The following is a 27,389-nucleotide window of genomic DNA, read 5'->3' as shown; positions in this document are numbered from 1 at the left end:
GTCCGGACAAGGGAATTGGAGTGATCTGGGTGATTCTAAGTGAATCAATCAGGGAGGACTTCTTAGAGGAGGTGAGTCGCGAACACTTGGCAGCAGCTGGTAACTAAGCTGTTACCAGGTCTTTGTTTCTGACTGTGCTCCCTTTCTTGCTGGAGTGGGAAGGTAGACAGAAAGTATCAGGGAAGGTGCAGCCTGCAGGATGGTTCAACACTGTCATGGCAAACACCCCCCACTTTTCAGACTCTGATATTTGTGCTTAGCTGATGCAGTTCCAGAATTGAGGAGGTGTCTAGCTCAATGCCTTGTGCTGGCCCAGCATAGCTCAACCTCTAGGGCAAAAATCTGCCTCTCCACTGTATCCTCATTCCTTCCTTGAAGGCTTCTTCCAACCCAAAGAGATCTACCTCTTTCAACTTAGCACTTCCCATCTGTGTTGTTATTAAGTTTTAATTTTATTAATTCTTGAAGAAGTAATGTCATCAGGGCTCAAAGTGCAAAAGGGTGTTCAGTGAGAGCTCTTTTTCCTGCTCCTATCTTCTCCTTGGACAGGTGCTACTTGGACCCAGCGCTAGTAGTTCTTATTCTCCAACTAGATTTTAAACTCTCTTGGGAAAAGGAATTCTCTCCTATTGTTCCCTGTCCCTCTGTGTCCCAGCTGTTCTCCCACCCCATCACCAATGGGACTTTTCCTAGCACCATATCCTCCCTCCTGATCACACCACTACTATCTTGGGTCAGGCACACCCCCCACCCAACCCCTCTCCATTAGCCATCCAGTTGCCAGTCCGATCCATCTCCTAGACACCCTCCAGCAGCTGGCTTACTGTCTTCCTGTAATGCTGGGCTCTGGCTAAGCTTTTGTTGCTCCCATACCTCAGGTCAAGGCAAACTCCTTGGCATGATGGCCCAGTTACAGCCACCTCTCCAGGCCCATCCTCAACGATTCCTGTCTTCATGCTCCCACCATACCAAACCACTGGCAGTTCTCTGCTTGGCTGTGCTATCTCCTGCCTCTAGATCTTAGTCTGTGCCATTCCCTCTGCCTGAAATGCACTCACCTTGCCTGGCCAGCTCCTTCCTGTGGGTGAGTGCTCAGGTCAGGCTCCTCCCACCGAGGGACTTCTTCACTGCCAACACTCTTCTGCACTTGCTGAGTTTCCTGTGTCCTCTCTTCCTGGGCATCAAGGCTGCCTGTCTCCCTAGGCGATTTCCATTTAAAAATCTGACTTCCCCGGGGCACCTGGGTGGCTCAGTCGTCAGGCATCTGCCTTTGGCTCAGGTCATGATCCCAGGGTCCTGGGATTCAGCCCCACACGGGGATCCCTGCTCCGCAGGAAGCCTGCTTCTCCCTCTCCCACTCCCCCACTTGTGTTCCCTCTCTCACTGTCTCTCTCTGTCAAATGAATAAAGAAAACCGTAAATAAATAAATAAATAAATAAAATCTGACTTCTCAGGTCAATTATACTTCAGTTGAAAAAAAAATCTGACTTTTCCAATTGAGTCTATGGTCCTTGAGGGCTGTACTTACTCATCTCTGTCTCCCCCCCTTGTGATGAGGAAAACAAGTTTTGAGAAAGACAACTTTGTTCTTCGGAGTTGCTGCCTTGGCATTTTATCGAGTATGATTATCCTGTTCACATCTAGAGTCTGGACGTTTCAATAAGGACTTGAGTTTAGAACACCTGCCAAAAGTTCCCACTTCGCTTTTAGCGGGGCACCTTTTTAAAATAATCACTTAGGAGTTAAGCCCAAGCAAAGTAACTGACCTCTGTCCCAATCACCTTTGAGTATAGGTGCTCTCTGTGTCTCCCGCTTGCAGGTGGCCCCAAACTGAGGACGGCCTCCCCCCCCACCCCCGCGCTCATTGTGCCCCCTCCCTTCTGGGACTGGTAAGTACAAATCAATCTTGTACCTCTGCTTCTTCCTTTGTGTGGGTGTGTTGAAACTGGGCCTTCAAGTCAGAATGACCCCATGGGTTTCACTTCCCCTAAGTGAGACCTCAGATGCTGGGGGAGTGACCTGCCAATCCCGTGGGGGTGGCTTGTGCCTCCTTGCTCAGCAGGTCGTAACCTGAATATTCTTAATTCTGTATATAAGCTCCCACTTAACACACCTGTCTGGCAGAGTACCTGGCACGTAGCAGGTGTTCCCAGTGCTGGCAGAACGAACACATTTCCTCTCCCGACTCCTGATACAAAATAGTGGCTCAGAGAGATTTTGTTTTATTTGACTTTTGATGATGCTACTGAATCCACTGTTATAAAAGAAAACCCTATGTCTGGCCCTGCTCCCTCTTGAGATCACAATGGGCCCATCTCCCCCAGATCCAAGTGACTCCAGACACCAGGCTTCTCTCCACAGACAGGAAGGAGCTTGTGTGTTTAAATGACAGCATTAAGTAGCTCAACCAGCATTACTTTTAAACAAGACATGCCACCAGTAATGAATGTGGCTTTGGCCAAGGACCAGGTACTCGAGGATAATTGCTGGGAAGCTGAGCAGGGATTTATTAATTATAATAATAGGAATAATTGATAGCATTTATCAAGGGCTTATTATGTGCCCAGCACGCTGCTGAGTATTTTGCAGACATCATCTCTGATTTCACCTTACTGTAACCCTGTGCATTAAGTATTTGTTACCCCCACTTTCTAGAGGAGGAAATGGAGCCTTAGAAAGATGACCTACTCTGTCCCAGGGACACACAGATGCTAACAATGGAAACTAACACTTTTTGAGGACTTACTATGTACACAGACTGCTAAAGTTTTTCCATGATTTATTTCATTGAGCTTTAATCCTTACAACAACCCTAAGAGTAGATGCTATTGTTACTAGAACGGGCAAAACTGGGATTTGTACCCAGGTGTCTTGCCACCAACATCTAGTGTTTAACCAATAAGCTTTATTCTTCCAGGGGCGCCTGGGTGGCTCAGTTGGTTTAGTGTCTGCCTTCAGCTCAGGTCGTAATCCCAGGGTCCTGGGATCAAGTCCAGAAATGGCCTCCCTGCTTAGTGGGGAGCCTGCTTCTCCCTCTGCCGTTGCCTCTCCCCCTTGACTCCCACATGCAAACACACTCTCTCTCACATAAATAATTAAAAGCTTTAACAAAAAAAAAAAATAAATAAAGCACCTTATCTCCCAGAGTTCTCCATAGAAAGATTTGCACTCGTCCTTTGAACTATGCGACTATGGGCCTAAGGGTAGAAGCTGGTGAACACGTAATCCCATTTCTGCCTGAAAGATGTTGTCATAGAACCTCAGGTATTTTTTTTTCTTTAATTAAATATGAGTAGATAGAGAAAAATATTTGCAAAATACATGTAAGGGTGTAGAGAATACCATTTCCACCAGCAGCCGCCATTCCCACACATTTTCTTCCCTCCCCAGAAATTTTGGTTTTATTATTCCTTCAGGGTTTTCCCTCCCCTTCATTTTTCTTTATAGCTTGACCACCCATTCATTTTTGTGTTCATAAACAGTATCATTAGTTTCCCAGGTTTCTGAATTTTCTGCAAGTGGGTGCATCCTGTTTGTATCTTTTTTTTTTTAATTTTTATTTATTTATTTGACAGAGATCACAAGTAGGCAGAGAGGCAGGCAGAGAGAGAGGAGGAAGCAGGCTCTCTGCTGAGCAGAGCGCCCGATGTGGGGCTCAATCCCAGGACCCCGAGATCATGACCTGAGCTGAAGGCAGAGGCTTTAACCCACTGAGCCACCCAGGCATCCCATCCTGTTTGTATCTTGCCGCAGCCTCCTGTCTGGTCCTGGCGACTGTCCCATGCAGCTGCTTGTCAAGGTAGCTCGTGCTTTGTCACTGCTGTAGAGTTCTCCGTGCTGTGGGTATTTCTCACTTGTTCATTCTGTCGGTGGACATGGAGTGTTTCTAACTTGGACCGTTGCAGTCAGAGCTTTCCTGTACACGCCTCCTGGCTCATAGATCCAGGAGTTTCTCTGGGATATAAAACTGGGCGTAAAATTGCAGGGTCATTGGGTGTGTATTTTTTTTTCTTCTTCAAAATTTCTCTAAAAGATTTGTTTATTTGAGGGGCGCCTGGGTGGCTCAGTGGGTTAAAGCCTCTGCCTTCGGCTCAGGTCGTGATCCCAGGGTCCTGGGATCGAGCCCCACATCGGGCTATCTGCTCTGCAGGGAGCCTGCTTCCTCTTCTCTCTCTCTCTCTGCCTGTGTCTCTGCCTACTTGTGATCTCTGTCTGTCAAATAAATAAATAAAATCACCAGGCACCCCTGGGTGGGCACATTTTAAAATTTTGCTTGATAATGTCACATTATTTCCCAAAGCCGTTATGTCGATTACACCTCTTCACGCAGAGTTTCGGCATTTGGTAATCCCAGATCCGTGGGTGTCAGTCTCAGAGTAGGAGAGCAATGCTGAGTCTGGTTCCTCATCTTGTGGCTAGAGGAAACTGAGGCACAGAAGAGTGATGTGATGGGGCCGAGGTGTGGTCACCATTCAGGGACAGAGCCTGGACTCAAACCCCAAGCCCCCAGAGTCCCTCCACACTGCTGCCTTGGCTCATTTCTCTCTCTCTCCTCTTCCCTTCTCAGGCTGAGGCCCCAAGGAGTGGCTGCTACAACCTATCGAGCTATTTCCAGGGTTGGGCGCAGCACTCGGGCTGACCCGGCCAGGGTCCCCTTTGGGTCCTGAGGATGCGGCTTTTCCGCAGACGCCACATGCCCCTGCGCCTGGCCATGGTGGGCAGTGCCTTCGTGCTCTTCCTCTTCATCCTGCACAGGGATGTGAGCAGCACGGAGCAGGCCACTGAGAAACCATGGCTGAAGTCCTTGGTGAGCCAGAAGGATCACGTGCTGGACCTCATGCTGGGGGCCGTGAACAACCTTCGAGATTCGATGCCCAAGCTCCAGATCAGGGCTCCCGAGCCCCAGGAGACGCCCGTCTCCACAAACCAGTCCTGCTTGCCTGGGTTCTACACTCCAGCTGAGCTGAAGCCCTTCTGGGAACGGCCACCCCAGGATCCCAATAGCCCCGGGGCAGATGGGAAGGCATTTCAGAAGGACAAGTGGACACGCCTGGAGACCCAGGAAAAGGAAGAAGGCTATAAGAAGCACTGTTTCAATGCCTTTGCCAGTGACCGGATTTCCCTGCAGAGGGCCCTGGGGCCAGACACCCGACCCCCTGAGTAAGTAGCCCCCAGAGTCCTGGGGGGAGGCCAGGGTTCTGCCCTAGGTGTGGCTGGTGCGGTCAAGGCCACGGGCCAAATGCCAGGTAGAGAGCTGCTGGTGATTGTATGATATGGGCAAGGATTTCCTCTAAGCCCTCCCTTCTTTTCCTGACCAGTGCCCTTATCCTCGGCCTTGGTATTGTGGTCAGGCCAGAGGCCCAGGGAGACCGTGACAGTAAAATGACCAAGGTGATGGGATACAGAAGGAGGAGTTCAGGTCCCAGGACCTGGCACCAGGGTAAATGGGAGGGATGATTCCAGATTGCAGACTCGATGGCCCGCCCTCTGCGGAGGCCTGCCCAGAAGAGCCTGTGGGACTCTGCCACTGAGCTGTTGAGAAAGGGCTGTTTCCGGACAGGAGCCTAGATGGTCAGGACCATCCCTCCACCTCCTGGCTTCCCTCTGTGAAGGGCCACAGAACCAGGAATTCATTCCAGCCTCCATGTGGAGCCATTTTTACTTACCGCCCCGGGCAGTGAACCAACACAGAGATCTCTGAGCTCCGAGCCTCGCCCTGAGGTTGCCATGGCCTGCTCACGTTGTCCTCAAGTCATAGATTTTGTCTGTCCCAGCTTTTAGATCCTTTCTGGCCTTTTCTCACATGGCAACCCCCTTCTTGAGTTCATGGGTACTTAGGGCTGGGAACCTAGGGGTCCTCAGACTTGGACCAAGTATCAAAGTCCTAGATGGAGGGGCCACTCCGAGTTCTCAAGAGCTCCCTAGCAGGGAGGGGTGTCAGGCAGGAGGGCAGCCAGGGGAGGAAGTTGGGGAATCATTTCTGGAGGATTCGTAAGAAATCTGACAGCAGAGGGGGGATAAGAAAGGCCGTCAGGGGGCGCCTGGGTGGCTCACTCAGTTAAACACCTGCCTTCAGCTCAGGTCAGGATTCCAGGTCCTGGGATGGAAACCCGCATCCGCATTTGACTCCCTGCTCAGCAGGAAGCCTGCTTCTCCCTCTCCCTCTGCCGCTCCCCCTGCTTCTTCTTCTTCTTTTTCTTCTCTCTCTCTCTCTCTCTCTAACAAGTAAAATAAAATCTTAAAAAGAAGAGAGAGGAAAAAAAATAGACTGTCAGCCCAAATGATTCCCTGAGGTGTAGGATTCCCAACATCCTACCCCCAGCCAAGGCAGAGTGTCAAGAGTGTGGTGGTGTGGCCACGTCCTCAGGGTAGCTGGAGCCGATGAAGACACAGAAAAGGTCACAGGAAATCGTGTGTGATGATAGTATCAGATTACAGGGAATTAATGAGGAAATGGGTTAGAGAAGCACTGTAAATTGTAAAGAAAAGAGCCTTTTTCTCTCCTGGAGTACGGAAATTGTAGTCACTTTTCTCAGATGTCAAATTTGCCCTTTATTACATCCCCTTGGGGACCTCCAGATTGGATTACACTTTTTGCAGCGCACACATTACTGAGGAAGAGAGAGTCAGCCCTGGGAACTCCTGGAGCAGACAAGAAAAGTCAAGGGGAGGGTAAGGGAGCCCTCTGCCTCAAGCTGGGGCACCGAGCCAGCGGTGGGGCAGATGGGGTTTGGAATGGGTTCACTAGGACCTGTGCAGAGGCTCAGGGTTGGTGGAAAATCAGAGTGAGCCAGGAACAGGGAGCAGCTCCTCCCAGCCGCATGGGAAAGCAGAGGACAGTGATGGCAACCTGTGGACAGGGCTCTCCCACCCCCTGGAGCATCTGAGGACCAGGAGAGCTGTATCAATGCTTCCATCCTCCTAGATGTGTCGACCAGAAGTTCCGCCGCTGCCCTCCACTGCCCACCACCAGCGTCATCATCGTGTTTCACAACGAGGCCTGGTCCACCCTGCTGCGAACTGTGTACAGTGTGCTACACACTGCTCCTGCCATCCTGCTGAAGGAGATCATACTGGTGGATGATGCCAGCACTGATGGTGAGGCTGGAGGGGGCCCAGGTGGGGGAGCCATTGTCTCCCCTGGTACTCCGGAAGGAGGGTGGGTCCTCTGGGGAGAGCACGCACCCCCACTACCTGTGGCCTGGTACCACTGCTCATCATAAAGGCCAGGAGCAGGGAGAAGGAAGGGGAGGGAGAGGAAGGTAAGAGCAGGGGGTACATAGACCACATTCCCAGAGCCGAATCTTATTCCCATGTCAGCCGCTGAGCTCCCAAAGCTTTGCAGTTCTGGTTTCTGAGACTCTTAGAGCTGCGCAGCGCAATCCCCCGTCAGAAATAGTGGGAGAAGGCAGGGCAGTGGGTGGCGATGTGCCTTCTTCTCCATTTCCTACCTGCTAGAGCGCTCTTCTACTCTCGGAAGAATCTGCCTCAGAAGATCTCTTTGCTGTAGTTGGTGAGAGGTAAATGAGGTTGCTACCCAAGCTTCCACCCTTAAAGAAATTCCACACATTTCTACTGAATACCCGACCTGGCATCGACCTAGGTGGAGGGGATACCATGACAAATGACAAATGGGACAGAGTTGCCTTGTAAAGGCCAACAACGTGCATAGGTCAGAGGGCCGCTTACGACCCCCAGGAACTCAAATCCTAGCCCTGACTCTTCCGAGCTCTGTGACCTTGGGCAAGATCCTTACCCTCTCTGAACCTCAGCTTCCTCTTCTGAAAATGAAGACCACTGACCCCCTCACATGATGGGCGAGGGCTCAGAGATGGGGATAAAGGGGATAATTCACGCGCCAAGGAGTACTTAGCATTGAGTAAGCGCTCCATTAGCATTAGTTCCAGTTTACTCTTTGTATGGGAGCGATGCGCCGGCAGGGTCCCTAGCCAGGTGTTATTTCTGCGTGGTGTGCCCGGGGTGGCCCACGGTGGCGGCCAGATGGAAGCACACTTGTCTCGGGAGAGGAGAGGCTCACCAGGGCATTCCCAGAGCAGAGAATGGCACAAGCAGAGTTCTAGAGACATAGGTGTGTTTGTGAACTATTGAGAGGTTGGATTCGGCTGAAGCTGAGGTTTGTGGTAGGAAATGACACTAAAAAGATGTTGAATTGAAATCCATACCGTGCTCAGAGTATTTATTGAGGACAAAAGTGAGTCCTTGAAGGTGTTTAAGCTGGAGAATGATCTTGTCTCAGAAGGGTGGCAGCTCTGGGGAGAGGGTGAATATCAGGAAGGGAGGCAGAGGACCCCAACTCTGGAGAGGAAGTTCTTAGAGTCACCCGAGAGTAGGGCAGTGGGCCAGAACAGGGACAGGGGCCGTGGGACCAATGCGTTCCCCTTAGGCTTGGCACGGCCTTCTCCTTGTAGCAATGGCATCTGTGTCTCCCCTGGCATGGCCTCCGGTGCCTGTGCTCCCTTCTCAAGGGCAGGAACTGATCCCACGTTTCCCAGTATATGCCCCGAGGCCCCTCCAGTTTCCTGCTACCTTCTGACCTTCCCCAGTCTCCCTCCTGCCCTAGAGTAAGGCTGAAGCCAGAACAATAAAATGGGGCGAGACAAGGGGTGGAAGGAGGAGCTGAGTGTGAGAACCGTTGTCTTCAGGGTGGTCACATTTCCCCCGGGAGAACAGACACCCAGCAGGACCACTTACAGAGCAAGGGCAAATCAGCATCAGGGATGTAATCATAGGGTCTGTGGATAAGGAGCTAGAGACTGGTCTTCTGGAAGGGAGGAACAGAGAGTTTGCCAGACATGGGAGGGGCGTGGGAGGGCCCTGCAGGGAATCTCGGTAGCAATGGGATGGTTGGAATGAGAGCAAGGGTATCAGCTGTCCTTCCTCTCAAACTGGGTTCTCTGGAGACCCTTCTCCCCGAAGATCTTGGCTGCCCACCTGGGCGATGGGAGTTCTAAACTGTTTCAGCTTGCCACCCGTCAGAATTTTGAGCATCCGAAAGGGAAAGGTCTTCTGACCAGGCAAGACAAGTGGCATAAGGCCAGGCCAGCATGGGTGGCCTCTCAAGGGCACGGCAGCCTGTGCCTAGTGGGATGGACTTAGCAGTGGCCTCCACGGCTCCTCTAAAGGGGCTGCCAGCCCCCAGACATGTGCTTCCATTCTCTCTGGCTCTCTGAGAGCCAGTTCTAGTTACCCTCAGTCACCTGCCTAAAAACCCTAAAGCAGTCCTTCCTATTCTCGTTCCTATTCTTCTGCAGCCTGGCCTCTTTGAGGATCTGTTACAACTCTGGTCCCTCCCTAGAAGAGTGTATACTTGTTTCACCAAGGTGCACACATTTTTTTTGCATGTAATTCCAGGGGATTTGTTGACCCTATGATAACCCTGCCTCGAGACCTTTTGGGCCCTAGAGGTGTTTCAGTAGTGGTCAGTTCCTCGGGGGAAAGGGGAAAAACTCAGATCCGTGGCCAGAAATTGCCGTGGTCCACAGCGGGATAAAATTCCCCGCATGTTTGACCGTTGGATCCGATTAACCGGCTCCCATTACGCACAAAACAGGGGCTGTGTCTCTGTGGAAACACAGTGTCCACGCTCTTGTGCCCAGCAGTAGAGGTATGACCATGAGGACACAGACGTTTGATACTGGCCTGAGAGGCCTGGTGCCAGGCTGGGGATCTTTTTCTTTCCCCCTTTGGAGTCTGAAGCCCAGGCACAGATTTCATTCCTGCATGGCCCATTCAGCAGCCTGGTACGCTTCCAGTCTGGCACACTCTGCGAGCTTCTCGAAACTGACCCTTGAGGCCCACCGGTCCACCGTGCCCCCAACAGGGCGTCCCTGTGTTGAAAGCCCTTTCCAGTCCCTTGGGAAGTCTGAGGGGGAGGGAACCTAGGCCTCCCTCCTGTGGGAGTTTGCTAGATGGATGGAAGGAAATCAGGTACACCTGGGACCCAGAGAGTCAGGAAGTGAATAGGATCGTCAGTGAGCAAGTTCCTCAGAGAGAGGGGTGAGGACGAGGTGGTGGCCATCGCGGGGAGCGGTGCTGTAGGAAAGGAAGGAGGGAAGGGCAGCCCTCAGGACACACACTGTGAAACCCAGGGAGGAGATCTTTGGGGGAGCACTTGGGATTAGCTCAAGATTTCCATGTCCCCCCCTTCCATCTCCCCATGCTGCTCAGAATTGGAGTGACAGGTCCTCTCTTGGCCTCCTAAACTCCTAGTAATACAGGTCGGGAACTGTTCAAAGCCTCTAATTTTAGCTGAATTACAACCTCCAGGGTGGATTTCAACAGGTAAAGTTGCTTTATCACTTTTCTTTCCTACCTCTGTACATGTTTTATAATATAAGAAGGCCTCTCGATTGTAACTCTGGGTCCCAGATTTTCCAGGAAAGCTTCCATTTTGCTGTTTCCTTCTGTTTCTGCCCGGAGAGAAATTCCATTTCCACATGTTAATATCATCTGCCTGCCTCCTCCTTACACCTGGAAGTGGAAAGGGGCCGACAATGAATCTTGATTTAAGTTTGAAAATTCGGCCCCGTGTTCCTATGTTCTATCTGGACCAGTGAATCGTAGAACATTCCCAAAGGGTGTCATACTTGTTTATTTCTCCTTTTATCCTTCCAAATGGATTAATCAAGAAAAAATTTCCCAGTTGCAGTTAGATTCAAGGCTGAAAAGAACACAGATGGGCATGAAAACAGAATAAACACAAACAAAACAGGAAAAATGAGTGAGGAAGTCCTGCCTACAAGAAAGGTTTTTCTGTTGTTCTTTTCTAGCTTTTTTGGAAGCCAAGGAAGGGGGGGGGAGCCCGCAGGAGAAGAGTAAACAAAGGCAGGCGTTCACTGATTTGCTTAATGAGTATTCTTTTTTAGTTACCTAAAGGGCACCACACCCTGAGCCGGCCCCTGGGGCTACAGCAGTGAACCTGCTGGGCAAGATCTCTGTCTTCATGCAGTTTACTTTTTTAATGGAAAAGACAGAAAATATATAATTTCAGATAATAAGTGCTCTGAAGAAATTAGAGGAAAAAGAAAAAGAATGCAGGATGCAGGATGATGGGCTAGTGAGTAATCAGGGAGCTGCTGTAGTCATGGTAACCAGGAAAGGCTTCTCTAGCTGGTCGCTGCTAAGTGGAAAGCCCCTGAGGTTAGGTGTGTTAACGGGGCAGAAATAAGGCAGCGAGGCTGTAGCGAGCAAACAGACAAAAAGACCACTGGTACAAAGTGAGTTGAAGAGATGAGCAAAACTGAATCCAAGACCTTTGTAAGCAGTGATCAGTGTTTGGATTTTCCCTGTGTGTGTATCTGTGTGTGGTAAAATAGGCATAACATAAAATTTACCATCTTAACCATTTTTAAGCATACCCTTCGGTGACATTTAATACCTTCAAATTGTTGTGAAACCATCCATCATCACCAGAACTCCCTCATCTTCCCAAACTGAAACTCTGTACCTTTTATAAACAATGACTCCCTCTTCCCTCCTTTCCCCAGCCCCTGTCAACCCCCATTCTACTTTCCTGTCTCTATGAATTTGACTAAGTATCTCATATAAGTGGAATTATTCAGTGTTTGTCCTTTTGTTTCTAGTTTATTCTACTTTGCATAATGTCTTCAGTGTCCTCCGACTTTGATTTCAGCTCAAGTCATGATCTCAGGGTTGTAGGATCGAGCCCCACATCAGGCTCTACGCTCAGGTGGGAGTCTGCTTGTCCCTCTTCCTCTGCTCCTCCCCCCACTCATGCTTGCTCTCTCTTGCTCTCTTTAAAATAAATAAATAAAATCTTTGGATTCCACATATGAGTGAAATCATACAGTATTTATCTTTCTATGACTGACTTATCTCACTTGGCATTATACCCTCTAACTCCAGCTGTGTTGTCGTGAATGGCAAGATCTCATTATTTTTCATGGCTGGGTAATATTCCATTGTATATATACACCACATCTTCTTTATGCATTCATCAATTGATGGACACTGAGGTTGCTTTCATATGTTGGATGTTATAAATAATGCTTCAATGTACATAGGGGTGCATATATCTTTTCAAATAAGATTTTTTGTTTTCTTCAGGAAGGTATTCAGAAATGGAATTGATGGATTGTTTGGTACTTCTATTTTTATTTTTTTGAGGAGCCTCCATACTGTTCTCCACAGTGGCAGCCTCAATGTACATTCCCACCAACAGTGCACAGGTTTCCCTTTTCTCCACATCCTCTACCAGCACTTATTTCTTGTATTTTTGATACTGGCCATTCTGACAGGTGTGAGGTAATATCTCATTGTGGTTTTGATTGGCATTTTCCTGATGATGAGTGATATTGAGCATCTTTTATTCATGGGTCTGTTGGCCATCTGGATGTCTTTTTTTTTTTTTTTTAAGATTTTATTTATTTATTTGACAGAGACATTGAGAGAGGGAACACAGGCAGGGGGAGTGGCAGAGAGAGAGGGAGAAGCAGGCCTCCTGCCAAGCAGGGAGCCTGATATGGGACTCGATCTCAGAACCCTGGGATCATGACCTGAGCCGAATACAGACACTTAACGACTAAGCCACCCAGGCACCCCCATCCGTATGTCTTCTTTAGAAAATTGTCTATTCAGGTCGTTGGCCCATTTTTTAATCAGATTATTTGGTTTTTGGTGTTGAGTTATATAAGTTCTTTACATATTTTGGATATTAGCCCTTTATTGGATATATGATTTGCAAATATCTTCTCCCTTCCAGTGGGTTGCCTTTTCATTTTGTTGATCGTTTCCTTCTCTGTGTAAAAGCCTTGTGGTTTGTTGTAGTCCCAATTATTTATTTTTGCTTTTGTTTGCCTTGCTTGGGGAGACATATCCAGAAAAAAAATATTGCTGAAGTTGATGTCCAAGAGATTACTGCTTACTTTTTTTCTTTTAAGGAATTTTATATTTGGGCCTTTAACAAACCATTTTGAGTTTATTTTTGTGTACAGTGTAAGAAAGGGGTCCAGCTTTACCCTTTTGCATGTTGCTGTCCAGTTTTCCCTACACCATTTATTGAAGAGACTGTTTTTTTTTTCCTGCATTGTATATTTTTGCCTCCTTTGTCATAGATTGGCCCTATAGGTACAGGTTTATTTCTGGGCTCTATATTCTGTTCTGTTGATCTATGTGTCTGTTTTTGGGCTTTGAACACTATGATTTGCAGTTTGAAATCTGGAGTTTTGATACCTCTCTCTTTGTTTTTCTTTCTCAAGATTGGTTTGGCTATTTGGGATCTTTTGTGGTTCCACGCGAATTTTGGAACTATTTGTTCTAGTTCTGTGACAAATGCTATTGATATTTGCACTGAATCTGCAGATTGCTTTGGGTAGTAAGGACATTTTAGCAATATTAGCTCTTCCCCTCCAAAGCATGGTATCTTTCAGTTTATTTGTGATTTGCTTATTTATTTATTTGTGATTTATTATTGTGATTTCCATTTATCTGTGATTTATTTCGACAATGTCTTATAGTTTTCAGGTCTTTCACCTCTTTGGTTACATTTATTCCTAAGTATTTTATTCTTTTTTTTTTCCTAAGTATTTTATTCTTTAAAAAAAAAAGAGAGAGAGAGATTTTGTTTATTATTTATTTATTTATTTATTAGAGAGCACATAAGTACTGGCTGATGGACTGATTGTGGTAGGTGAGAAAAGGGAAGAATCCAGCATGACTCCTGGGTTAAAGCCACTGGAGGGATGCTGGTACCACATCCTGACATGGGGAGACTAGAAGCAGGCAGGTTGGGAGGCAGTCTGGATCCATTTTGAGCGTGTTAGGTTTGTGGTGCTGTTAGACTCCCAAGTGAAGATGGCAAGGCCAGGAGAAAAGACCTAGGAGCCACCTGCATATAGATGCTAGTTCAGACTGTGGGACTGAGTAGTGCATGTGTGTTCAAGGTCACAGGAGTCTCATAGACTCCAGTCATGAGGAATGGAGCTGGGCTGGGGTTGTTGAACCTGAATTAGGAGGCAAGCATCTGGGGAACCTAAGAGAGTATGGATGGGCTCACCTGTGTCTCCACACAGCTCTGCTCGTATCTTGGACAGATGTCCGGTGGGTCCAGGGGTGTGACAGGAAGGAGAGGCATTCCTTAGGGGAGTTGTCTCACTCCCCTAGAAGGGCGGATGGCTCATGCTCTGAAGCCCCGGGTCCAGCCTAACCATCTGAGACTGTAAGGAAGGTGTGGGAGAAGGGCTTTGTAGAGCTTAGCACCCCCTGGGGTTCACAGCTCAGTGCTTCTCAGTCTCTCACCACAAAACCCACTTCCTATGATGCTTTGTCCTTGGGTTATCTCCACCACCATGAACTTCCTCTGCGCACAGTTAGGTAAGTTCTCAGGGGAAACATCAGCCATGCTGAGAAGGTGAGGCTCCTGGTTGACGTTCCCCCCTCTTCCTTCCTGTTAGAGCCAGCACATGGGGCGCTAGTTGGATTATGAGCCCAGGAGCTTCCTGAGGGCAAGACCCAGACCAGGCCCGTCCCTGCCCTGGATAATGTCTGGCACCTGGGCAGTGTGTGAGCACGTGTTTGGAGAGCACTGGACTGCTGAAGCCGAATGAGTCCTAAATATCAGGGAATATACCCAGATTTCAGAGCATTTTAATCTTCATAGAAAAGATTATGTAAGAAAGTCGACATGTAAGCACCCAGTTCAATGGTGGACACATGGTAGGTGCTCAAGTATTTGGGCATTGTGTGTGGGCAGGAGGAGAAATCAATCATACTCCCCCAAAATTAATTGAGTCCAGGCCCCACAGTTTGTATAACACTGCATTTGAAGCAAGACCTAAGCACTGGGCTGATCCCACAGCCCCACACAGAAAAGTCACACTTCTGTCATGCCTGCTCTCTGCCTCTTCTGAAACACTAGGCCACTCCATTCTGCACAGTCGGGAGCAGAACCGTGGCACAGATGAACCGTAGAGCGGTGAATAAACCATAAATAAGATTCAGAGTGGGTTTCAAGATGGATTGTTTCAGAAGAGAGCTATTTTGAAAGCCTTGAGGATTTCAGAATGAATGGCAGTGTTATGAAGTAAACCCTCATTGCAGAAGGAGCTGGAGATCTCAGCAGAGTTACCCTCCCCCCCACACACACACCCCCAAATTCAGGTTGGTTGCACCCATTACAGGCTCCGCAGCCTTGCACAACCCAGGGGGGGGTCACTGATCACTGATCACTCCCTGCAGTCGCCACTTCTCTGAGCGGCAGACTCACCCTGCGACCGCCACAGGGCCGACACTTGGTACCTGGGTTTTTTAAATTTAATTAAAAAGCTGCTCAGTATCTTTTCATCTTCTTAAAGATTTCTCCATGCAGAGGGGTTAATAAAGAGGGTTAGACACGACTGCTCATGGCTGACCCAGCAAGCCAGAAATCAGCCTTTGTGTGCTCTACCTGTGCACTCACTTGGGAGGGCCCCGGAGACAGGGAGTCGGGGTCCTGAGAAAGGACTGCCGCAGCCCCCCAGATGTGGGGAAGAGAGGAGACTGGAATCCCAATTAGGAAAGATGGTGGCTGAGAAGATGCAGAGACCCAGGGGCAGTTGAGTGCCTTTGACGGAAGTTTATCCTTGACTAGAGACCAAAGAACCATGACTCCGAGGTCCTGACTTGGAGACGGGGCGGGGGGGCAGTTCCTAGGTAAACCGGCGCAGGATCGGCCCAGTGGGCTTGGTGGACACAGGCGCTGGCCACACCCAGGGAACTGCCTCCTTCAGTAGGTGTCCGGGCCGGTGGGAGCCCCAGCGCACCCAGCTTGGTGCTCACCGTGGGTGGGGGGGGCGCAGGGTTCACCACCCAGCGGTGAGCGGGCACCAAGGAGGCTGTCCCTTCCAGACTACTTAAAGGAGCAACTGGAGCAGTACGTGAAGAAGATGCAGGTCGTGAGGGTTGTGCGGCAGGAGGAACGGAAGGGCTTGATCACTGCGCGGCTGCTGGGGGCCAGCGTGGCCCAGGCGGAGGTGCTCACCTTCCTGGACGCCCACTGTGAGTACAAGGGGACCAGCCTCGAACCCGGGAGGCCCGAAGGTGCTCCCGTCCCGCCCCCCTCCCGCACCCAGGGGGAGCGAAGAGCCGGAGGGGCCAGGGCATCACCAAGGTCCCTGCTAAAGGTGGCTTGGGACTCACTTTAGCTAGCTTCACATGCCCTCTGCTCATCCCAGCCCAAGGATGTGCTCTGGAGCCCCCAGACTCTCCTCTCTCTTCCTTGCTTGCTGGGTACCTCATTCTGAGCACAGCCCGCAGAGAGGCCTCCTGTCACCCATGGGAACTAGTTTGTATGGAGCTCTCGCATAGGGCCACACAGAGTGCAAAAGGCCTCCTCTTTGCCCCAAACCCAGACACCTCCCCGCCGTTGTCCGGAAAAAAATTGTTCCCTGAAAGCAGTGATACGTATTAGGGAAAACTCTAGACTCGGAGTCAGGAGACCTGGGTTGGCCTTCTGGCTCTGCCAGTAACTGAACCTCAGTTCCCATTTGTAAAGTGGGAATGAAGATACCAACCTTACTGACCAACGGACAGATAAAGTAATCTCTACCATTAACTGAAAATCTCAAAGGGCTACATGAGCGAAGTGGATTATTATTTCAGAACCAGAGCTGAAGCTTGAGGTGCGGTCCCTCTGGAAGAGTGAACACCCCCTTCTGAATCCACACTTGGAGGGCTGATTCAGCCAAGAGGCTGGAAACCCTGAAAGGTCACCCATCCGGGTCCTTCCCTGTGCTTTGGATCCTTTGAGTTGACCATGTTACTGCCCTCAGACCTCCATTCTTCCCTTCAAAGTTACCTCCACCTTTTGGTTGGGTGAGGGGGTTAGGTAGGAGGGTTTCGGGAGATCTTTCTATGCCCTCTACAATTGTGGCACTTGCCTCCATTTCTCTAACACTAGGGAGTATCGGGAAGGTTCTCTTGCCCTCCTGAGTCTCCCTATGGGTGTGGGGCCTAGGCTCAGCTGGGGCACAACCCTGACTGCTGTTTTCTGGTCCCGACCTGCAGGTGAGTGCTTCCATGGCTGGCTGGAGCCCCTCCTGGCTCGCATTGCTGAGGAGGAGACAGCGGTGGTGAGCCCAGACATCGTCACCATCGACCTGAACACTTTCGAGTTCTCCAAGCCCGTCCCGAGGGGCAGAGTCCACAGCCGTGGCAACTTTGACTGGAGTCTGACCTTTGGCTGGGAGGCTCTCCCCGCCCATGAGAAGCAGAGGCGCAAAGATGAGACCTACCCCATCAAGTAAGGACCATAGCCTGCTGAGCCCCCAGCTGGCTTCCAGGGACCCGGGCTGTCTTAGGTCCGTGTGTATTAGGCATGCCACGAAATATGTGGTATAGCTTCCTTACTCCTCATCCCCTCTGAGGCGGGTACTAGGATTAGCCTGCTTTACAGGAGAGAACCCAGCCTCCTAGGGAGAAGCAGTCAGCCTCAGACAATGCACCTGGTGGAATAAGGATCCAAAACCCAAGCCCCTAACTGGGGCCCTGCGCTGCCTCCCACTATGACCCACCGCTCTTCTTCACCACTTACTGTGTGCCAGACAGTGACTGAGGGCTTTACATAGCTTGTCTCCTTATTGCTCCCCACATGTAGAAGTTCATGATAGGTGCATACAGAGGTGCAGAGAGATGGGGGGTAGAGGCCACTGTCAAATTGCCCTTGTAATAGTGGGCCTTATACTCCCAGGTCACTGTCTTTGAAAGGCCTGGAAACATATTGAAGGAATCTAGATCTGTGTTTAGTTGTTTGCAGTGTGTTACCAAAGCCCTGAACTTTTCCTGTAGAGGGGCAGACAGCAAGTCATTGGGGTCCTCCAGCCACGTACAGTCTGGCACATTCTTCCTTGTTGGTTTGTTTTCATTTAACCACCATTGAAAAGTGTAAAACTCATTCTTTGCCCAGCACCTTATGAGGTCAGGCCCGCTCTGGCCTGTAGGCTGTACTAGTGTGCCCACCCCTGAGCCATGGCGTGGATACTTGAAATTTTACCCACTGTTTTGTTTTGGTTTTTAAATATTTTATTTATTTATTTGACAGGGACACAGTGAGAGAAGGAACACAAGAAGGGGGAGTGGGAGAGGGAGAAGCAGGCTTTCCGTCATGCAGGGGGCCTGATTCGGGGCTCGATACCGGGACTCTGGGATCTGACCTGAGCTGAAGTCAGATGTTTAATGAATGAGCCACCCTAGTGCCCCAGCTGACCCACTGTTTCATGCCCAGCTGGGTCTGCCCCGCATTCACCCACCTTGTCCTTCCCTCTCCAGATTGCCCTCTGGCATTGTTAGGGACCACAAGTTTATTTTATTTTATGTATTTATTAAGTAGGCTCCGCACCCAACACGGGGCTTGAATTCATGACCCTGAGACCGAGAGTCGTGTGCTCTGCTGACTGAGCCAGCCAGGCGCCCCCACAAGTTTATTTTACCAGATGCCTCAGCCAAACGGAGCTGGGGAGTGACTTGTAGAGAGTGCTCTGGTTTGGGATTGTCTGTGCCATTTTTTCCCATACTGACCAGGAAACCTAACTGAATATACATCAGGGATGGAGGGAGCAAAGGTTGGGGATCGGTAAGCAGAGAGGTTGAGAGGGAAGGATTGAAAGGAGGAGAGGGTTGCAGTTCCTTCCCCTCCACAGGCCCAAATCCTAAGAAATGCCACCCAGAGCTTCAGTAGACCCCGTGGGTGCACAGGGAGGCATCCCATGGTCCCGACCAGCCAACTTGCTCTGTCTCCATTAGAAGGAGGAAAAGAAGCAACCGAAGAGGGAAAGAAGAAAAGAGAGGGTGGGAGAGAGAAAAGGAATTGGAAGTCCCTACCGACCCAGCACTTCTTTCATGGATGTCTTTTGTTTGGTGTGCACGGCAACAAAGCCCCCCTCCCCCAAACTGGGGGCCAGGCACACAGTGGCAGAGTCAGGGACAGGGCACCTGGTCCTCGCAGGGCACTGCTGTCCCCTGCTCCAGTGTCTGAGGACCATGCCACTAGAAGACAAAGCTCCAGTGTTTGAGGAATGGATTTGTTCCCTGGTGTAGGTGCCCTGGCCGTTTGCATGGCTTACCCCAGGCATTTCGCGTGGTAGCCCACCAGGAGGCCTGTGAGCAGTAGCCTCCCATCCTCCACTCTCGAAGCTGGCAGGTGCCTAAGAGGAGAGGAAAGGGGCCCAGGAAGTACAGGGAGTTGTCAGAGGGCATTGGGTGTGGGTCTACAGTGAAGTCTGCAGGTAAGGTCTATCCTCAGAGGTAATTTGTCAGCGCCTTCTAGCTCAGAGAGACCTCTCAAGGCCAAGAGACGGCCCAGGTCAGGGAGACCCTCAAGAAGAAGCAGATTAGCTCCAAAGTAATCATCTGGAGTCCCAGGGCTCTCTGAGTCTTGGCCAGGATTTACGGTGGAGGAGGGCTTAGAATGCCTGGGAGAGGCCAGAACCAGGGACGGAAAGCCTGCCTGAGCATGAGAGTCTCCTGAGTGAAATTCCTTCCAGAAAGTGGCACTGGGAGCTAGCTCCTACTTCGGGAGCCACAGGGGGATGCCAAGGTCAGGCTCCTGGACCCATCAGTCCAGTCTGGTGAGCACTGATGGAGCGCGTGCTGTGTGTAAAGCACTTTGTTAGGTTCTGGAATTACCCAGAAGGTTTCAGTCTCTTTCTGCTTGAGTGTAACAGCACCTGGAGCCACCCACTGAGGGCAGCAAAACCCCATCCAAGCCAGGCTGGCCAGGGCGCAGCCGCCTACAGCTAATGGTTCTATAGAGACTCCTTGCCCCAATCTTCCTCAGGCTCTGACCCTGTACTCAACTCTTAGCCCGGCCTCTATTATGAGCAACATGGTATGTGAGGTCTAGGAATGAGACTTTTTTTTTTTTTGCCCATTTCGCTTACAGTGTGTCTGTACCTCCCTGCCTTCGTCAGAAAGCCAGAAGCTCCTTGGAACCTCCAGATTTCCCCATTAGTCCAAATTGAGCTGAATTTCCCCTCACTTCCTCCTCTGTTTCCAGGAGCATCTCTTATCCGTTTCCTTGGCTCAGAGCAGCTGGCAGCTTTCCCCCAAAGCTAAAATTTCTGGTGCAGCAAGACTTTGCCCTTCTAACACCACGGCTTTCTAGTCCCTAGAAAAGGACCAGGGGTTCCAAAACAGAATGGGGTCCATCCGGATCGTACCATTCATTCGTCCATGGTTTGCACCCTCTTTCCAAGACCGCTTCACACAGCTTCTGATAACGGAGTATCTCCAATGCTCTAGGAACTTTGCTGCCAAAAAGAAGAGGATGGTGTGCCTCTCCCATCGGCTGCTAGACTGAGCTCTCAGCCGACGAGAATTTTCTCGGCTGCCTGCCTCACGTGCAGCATGGGTCCCAGCGGGCCGTGTTTGACATAACAACACGCCAGGAACAAATGAATGAGTGGCTTTTCAAGAGGGATGATAATACCTCTTTTCTTGGCCTGGTCCCAGAAGGTGGGAAGAACACAATAAGGCCCCATGCACGTTTGCGGAATGAATAAGTTAACAGAAGTGGGGCTGCACCTCCCAGGAAAGAAGAAAGGAGGCGGGGGGGGGGTGGAGAGGATGGACAGGGAGGAGGAGGTAATCGAGGTGGTGGGTGGTAGGCTAGCACCAAGGCCACAGCTTTCCACACCAGGCTTCTGCTTGTTTTCCTCCACAAAGATGCACGTGCTTCTCCCTCTGTCTCCACAGATCCCCGACGTTTGCCGGCGGCCTCTTCTCCATCTCCAAGTCCTACTTTGAGCACATCGGTACCTATGATAATCAGATGGAGATCTGGGGAGGGGAGAACGTGGAAATGTCCTTCCGGGTGAGAGTGAAGAGGGCTTCATGGGGGAGCCACCGTGGCCCAGGGGACAGCCTAAGCCCCTGTCTGTCAGGCCGTGGCAGCCTCGGGGTTATCACAGCTGGAAATGGACTTAAAAGGTTGTTTGTTTCCCGTCCTGGTGGCACCTTTCCTCTGCTCTCCCACCCCCACCGTCTGCGCAGGGAGGGCTTTGGGAATCAGATTGGACAACTCAGAACAAATTACTGAGCTCCTCAGAGGGAAGGGATGATAGTGGTAAAGGAACTGGACGTGTGGGGCCTGGTGACGTCTTTCATGAGGTCTGTGGGAAAAGTGTTAGGGTGAACGTGGAACAGGTGTCAGTAGTCGCTGTCCTTCCTCAGGAAAAGTCGGATTTCCCCCTTCCAGGTTAGAGGACACAGGCCCTGGTGGCCTTTGAAGTTTTCCTACCCTCTGCTCAGCAAATTCAGCATCACTGAAGATGGCAGCCCAAACTCTGAGGGATTCCGGGAATAAGGCAAATCAGGATTAGGTTAGGAAGAAAGAATTTCCTCTTCACGAAGTCCGCACACATCCCCCACGCTAAGGGGAGAGGTAATTAGCAAGTAGATGAGTTCGTGTGTGAAGTCACTTCTCACAGTGCCTCGCGCGTATCAAGCATGTCCACCAATGCCTGTGTTACTATGACTACGACCGTGTATTTCTGTTGCTGCCCTACTAAAATGAATAACAACATGCCTACTAACATAAAACCTAAGAAAGAGAGAACCCAGGTAGGAGGGATGTCTTAAATCATCCCACTAGCCTAGAGAAGGGTCCCCAGGTCAGTTCCTGTAGCTCCCAGGGTTCTGATTCTAGGCTCGTTCATGGGCCTCCGCCCTCCATTCAGTCTCCTGGGAAGGTGGAGTGCTAAAGGTTCAGGTGACGGGCCCAGCCCACCTGGAAATGGACTAGCCTTGCTACAAGTGATGCAGTAATGTTCTAATTGGATCACGAGTGTATCTTGATTCGAGGGAGCTTGAGTTTCCCATAACACCTGGGTGAGCTGACAAAAATCCCAATTCCAGGTCAACAAACCAAGGGACCAAAGCTCTGAGTAGGTATACAGACACAAAGTTAGCCAACCGTCTTTTCTCTAAAGTGGGCCCTGACAACCCTTAGGATCCTGCAAACCTCCATTTGCGTAAATCAGAGTTGAAATAACATCACAGAGCATAGTCATGGCCTAGGAAGACTCCTGGTCCATGTCCTTTTTTCTAGGAGAGAGAGCAGCATTTCCCTGACCCTAGCACCTGGGATTAGAACAGCTGCTTGGGAGGGGTGGGCAGTGACCAGTGACCCACGACCCCCCTGAAAGCCCTATCTTGTGTCCTCTTGTGGCAGGTGTGGCAGTGCGGGGGCCAGCTGGAGATCATCCCTTGCTCTGTGGTAGGCCACGTGTTCCGTACCAAGAGCCCTCACACCTTCCCCAAGGGCGTCAGCGTCATTGCTCGCAACCAGGTGCGCCTGGCTGAGGTCTGGATGGATAGCTACAAGGAGATTTTCTATCGGAGAAATATGCAGGCAGCGAAGATGGCCCAAGAGGTGAGAGGAAATGGTACTCGGGAGGGGTTTGGGTGAAGAAAAGTGTAGCAACCCAGACCCTAGTCAAGGGCTTAATGGTAGAGGCCCGCCCATCTCTATCCCCCCAACACCGGTGCCTCCCTTTACCCCTCAGACCCTGTGAGCTAGAGCCCAGGGAGGCCGGAGTTTGAAGACGGGCGATGAGGAGAGGAGATTTGTCGTCCCCCCATGGAGAGTCCTGGCATCTTTTAGGAGGGGAGGGAGAACTGATTTGAAGAACCTCTCACAGGGGCGCCTGGGTGGCTCAGTGGGTTAAGCCGCTGCCTTCGGCTCAGGTCATGATCTCAGGGTCCTGGGATCGAGTCCCGCATCGGGCTCTCTGCTCGGCAGGGAGCCTGCTTCCCCCTCTCTCTCTCTCTCTGCCTGCCTCTCCATCTACTTGTGATTTCTCTCTGTCAAATTAATAAATAAAATCTTTAAAAAAAAAAAAAATCTTTAAAAAAAAAAGAACCTCTCACAGGAGGAAGGGGTCTGCTCTGAGAGGCTCAGAATTGAGGTCTGGGTGAAAACTGACAGGGGAGTCACAGGAGATGCGGGAGGGAGGAGGCTATGGGCTGGGGTCCTAAAGCCAAAGCGGGGGCGGCAGGGGCGCTTAGATGTGGGGCTAAGCCAGTAGCCCCAGCAGGTCCCGAGCAGGAGACCCATTCTGGAAGAAGGGGACCCCCAGAAACTGGGCTACTTCTTCTGTACGAGCAGGTCAAGGCCGGTGGGACTGACTCTTTGGGGGCTGGCTTGGTTGACAGAAATCCTTTGGGGACATTTCGGAACGACTGAAGCTGAGGGAACAACTACATTGTCACAACTTTTCCTGGTTCCTGAACAACATCTACCCAGAGATGTTTGTTCCCGACCTGAAGCCCACCTTCTACGGAGCTGTAAGTCTCCCAAGCCAACTTGCCCACCCATCATCGTAAGAAACCCCCACCCCCAAGAGCAGTTCAGGACCACTTACCCCACCCAGGGATGGCAAACAGGAATCACTTTCTACTCTCTACACTCCTTTACCCGAAGGAAGACTGGCAGGCTCCTTTGGGGCTTCTAGAGATAACTAAAACCTCATAAGGGGGAAACAACCCCTAGGCAGTGGTTCTCATTCACCTGCATCAGAATCACCTGGAAGGCATGTTGAAACACGGGCTCCTGATTCAGTAGGACTAATGGGGCTGGAGAATTTGCGTTTCTAACAAGTCCTCAGGGGAGGCTGACAGTCTGGGGATCACACTTGGAGAATCATTGCTCAGAAGGAAATTCCCGTGTGTTGAGGACTTCTCCCAGAGACCTGGCAGCCTGGGAGGTTCCCCAGCCTGCCCATGCCCAGCCTCTGGGCTCAGCACCTCACTTTGCTGTTATCTCTAGGGGTGTGGGTTAAGGAGCAGAGGAGAATTCGAGCCACACAGATTTATTCTAGTTGAGCCCCACACGACAAACCACACCACTCCTAACGGTGCCATTCTGGTTCCCCTCTCTGCTCGCCGCTCTGCAGATCCGGAACCTCGGCACCAATCAGTGTCTGGATGTGGGTGAGAACAACCACGGGGGGAAGCCCCTCATCATGTACACCTGCCACGGCCTGGGTGGCAACCAGGTATGCGCCCCCCCCCCCGACCCCCACTGTACTGGGCAGGCCCCACTGAAGCCTGCTTCTGGAACAACTTTCTCCACAGGCCTCTTTTATCCACTCAAGATAGTCCTTTCCTGGGGCGCCTGGGTGGCTCTATCGGTTAAGCGTCTACCTTCAGCTCAGGTCATGATCCCGGGGTTCTGGGATCGAGCCCCGTATGGTGGCGGGAGGCGGGGGTCCCGGTTCAGTGGGGAGTCTGCTTCTGCTGCTCCCCCTGCTTGTGCTTTCTCTCTCTCTCTCTCTCTCTCTGTCAAATAAGTAAAATCTTTATATATATATGTATATATATATATAAAGTAACATTATTCCAGAAAAACCTAGATCTGGTAAAAATCCTGAAGGCAGCACATGAAGTACTGAGGTGTGGCGCCCCCTCACATGCTAACCCCAGAAGCAAGATTCCTGGTTGGAATCTCAGGGCGCTTGGCTCTGGCAGGCAGCAGGCAAACTCTCCACCTCCTCTTGTCTTGACTTCTAGTACTTTGAGTACACAACCCAGAGGGACCTTCGCCACAACATTGCAAAGCAGCTGTGTCTACACGCCGGTGCCGGCACCCTGGGCCTGAGGAGCTGTCACTTCACTGGCAAAAACAGTCAAGTCCCCAAGGATGAGGAATGGGAACTGACCCAGGTGAGTCAGCTGCCCAGAAAGCTCAGAATCAAGAGCCTGCGACCACAGCTGCCCCCCACCCCTTCCTTCTTTTCTGCATCTTCAGCCAATCGAGAAGATCAAGACACTGTGGAGAGGATGGAGACAGTGGGCTTGGTCCCGGGCAGGGCTCTTGGGGCGTAAGGAACGTCTGGTGAGGTCCGGCTCTGCTGATAGGAAGCTGAGGTTGGGAGTTAGGGTCCCCGGCCATCGCTGTCGTGGCTCAAGGATTTTTAGGCTGAAGCCAAGGAGATGCAGGTGAAGATTCACGCACGGTTCCTGCTGGCATGTGTGCGCCGGGCACAAATCTCACACTCACCTACAACGGTTACTCTTCCAGAGGCTTTTCCTGCGGAGGGAGTGCCGCCCTGGGTGGAGATGAGCCCGCTGAAGCTGGCAAGGCCTGTCGCTAGTAAATGGCAGGCCTGGGATTCAGACCTAAATCATTCTGACTTAAAAGCCTAGGGTCTTTCTAATACACCATACTGCCTCAGGATACAGAATGTAACTTCTAGAATACTGGACCCAGACTAGCAGTACCCATGGGCCTCCACACCCCACCATACCCCAGTCTCCAAGGCAGATATGGGCCATAAGAAAGGCTGTAAATATGATCAAAGGCAGGAGGTGGGAGTAGGCAGCAGGGGCTCAGGCCTTTGAGCCTGGCCATTCAGAAGAGGGGTCCCTGAGACCATTAGCCCCATGGTCCCGCCTTCCTCTATTCCAACTGCTCTGGCTAAAGCCGGAAGTGGGAGATTGACTCTGGACCCAGGTGGAAACTCAGGAATGTATCATCTCAGGGGAGCTGGCGTGCAAAGAAAGAAATTTAGAAGTGTCCTCTTTGTGTCTTGTTGCATTTCCTTTGCTTTTTCCTTGTTGTTCCCCATCTCACTGTTCCCTAGTAGCACTGTTAGAGATCTGAAGCCCAGGTTGATCTTTTACTGTATCCTCTTTTAGGACCGGCTAATCAAGAACTTGGGATCTGGTACCTGCCTGACATCTGAGGACAAAAAGCCAGCCATGGCCCCTTGCAACCCCAGTGACCCCCACCAGCACTGGCTCTTCAACTAAGTCCTCAATCACCCCCATGGGGGTTCCCATGGGGATCCAAGCCTCTCAGGAAATAGGATTTTGGGGAACCTGATATTTGAGAACCTGTTGATCAGCTTCTCTGTAGGCCTTAAAGATGGATTTCTAAACCCAATGGATATCAAGGCAGGATCTTTCTACTCCTTGCAACAACGCAGGGCCCGTTTTCCGTCCTCCACGTTGATGAAAGAAACCACTGGAATATATGATACTAGCTCTAGAGCTTACCTCCTGTTCTTGAAACAGAGTTCCAAGCACAAGGCAACTTGGGTAGGGCCCAAGGCAGCAATGCTGAATTCCAGAAAAATACCTCTGCAGTCACGTCCTGAGTCCCTGGTCATTTGGGCACCCACAGAACTAGTGAGGCAGTACCTTCGAACAGAGAGACTACAGGTCTACAGGAGTCTCCCTGCTGATATTGCCTGAAATTTCTAGAGCCAATTAGTTTATAGAATGCACCCTGACGGAAATCCTTTATCTTCTTTCGTCTACACAGTAACCCTGTGAGAAAGACAGGCCGGGAACAACCAGGCCCATTTTACAGATAAGAAAGCAGAGGCAGAGAGAGAATAAGGGGCTTGTCTGTAGTCCCACAGCTAGTGGATGGCGGGAGCCAAGACTGAGACTTGATTTCGAATGCTGAACCAGCGCTCCTGCCACCACACCACAAGAACACTAACCACCTCGCCATCAGCCTTCCCATTCTCTCCTCCCTCCGCGCTGATCACTACTGGCTGGTCGGCCCCTGCAGAGCCTAGAACAGCGGCATCAGGTAGCCATGAGGGAGACCACAGTTGGGGACCCTGGGATGTTAGTCTGAAAGCAAGCTCATGCAGACAGTGAGTCTCAGGCCTCAGTCCCAGAAGCCTTTTTCCAATGCCCCGTATATAGCGTAGGTGAAAAGCCAACTGGCAGTGGGCAAAGTTGAGGTCAAGTGAAGACAGAGCCCAACAGCCCCTGAACCCCTAAAGGTCTGTGAGCACCATTTGAAACTGTTGCTATAGTCCAACCCTCTCGTTTTTGTATCGTAAACCCGAGGCCAGATGACTAATTTGTCCAACACCACACAGCAAGGTATTGGCAACCTGAGACCAGAACCCGGATGAAACTAGCAAGAGCCCTGGGCAGTCTGAGGCGGCGGAGACCGTGTAGAGAATCGAGCATGATTGTGGAAATGGCCTCATCTGCTGTGCCTACATGGAGTCCCCACATGGCGCAGACCCGACATGCACATCAGCTCTTCTCCAAGCTCAGTGGACCCTACCACACCTGGCCGCTTTGCCTGAACTAGAGAGCCCAGCTGCCCAAAGGAGGTGTCCCATTCCTTCCAGAAGGGCTTCGGACTTTTGGCAGCAGGCTGTCATCTCGAACATCACCACATGATGGCGCCGTGGGACCACAGCCTCCTCTCCCCGCCCAAGTGTGTAAATTCCTTCAGAGCCTTCAGGACCCTGTAGGGGAAACATTCTGGGGTAGCCCAGACAGGGAGAGGAGAGAGTGGCCAGGATATGGCCAGGGGTGGGGAAAGGAAAGGAGAAATTCTTTCCTGGAAAGAGAATTGGACCTGAGATCCCAGTGAAAATAAAGGTCTTAAGGCATTGATAAA

General features: G+C 50.8%; 1 protein-coding gene across 1 annotated transcript; it reads left to right on the top strand.

Moving 5' to 3' along the window:
* Positions 1-27,389, top strand: GALNT6 (polypeptide N-acetylgalactosaminyltransferase 6). Its single transcript, XM_044228989.1, has 12 exons — positions 1-71; positions 1,821-1,890; positions 4,569-5,161; positions 6,927-7,099; positions 15,866-16,015; positions 17,024-17,258; positions 20,708-20,825; positions 22,185-22,385; positions 23,168-23,299; positions 23,908-24,009; positions 24,524-24,676; positions 25,652-27,389. Exons 3-12 carry the CDS (start codon positions 4,671-4,673, stop codon positions 25,763-25,765), a joined length of 1,869 nt encoding a protein of 622 aa, XP_044084924.1. The 5' UTR covers positions 1-71; positions 1,821-1,890; positions 4,569-4,670; the 3' UTR covers positions 25,766-27,389.

Source organism: Neovison vison, chromosome 12 (assembly GCF_020171115.1).
Source record: "Neovison vison isolate M4711 chromosome 12, ASM_NN_V1, whole genome shotgun sequence".
Classification (NCBI taxonomy): domain Eukaryota; kingdom Metazoa; phylum Chordata; class Mammalia; order Carnivora; family Mustelidae; genus Neogale; species Neogale vison.
This window is presented reverse-complemented; position numbering and strand designations above follow the sequence as displayed.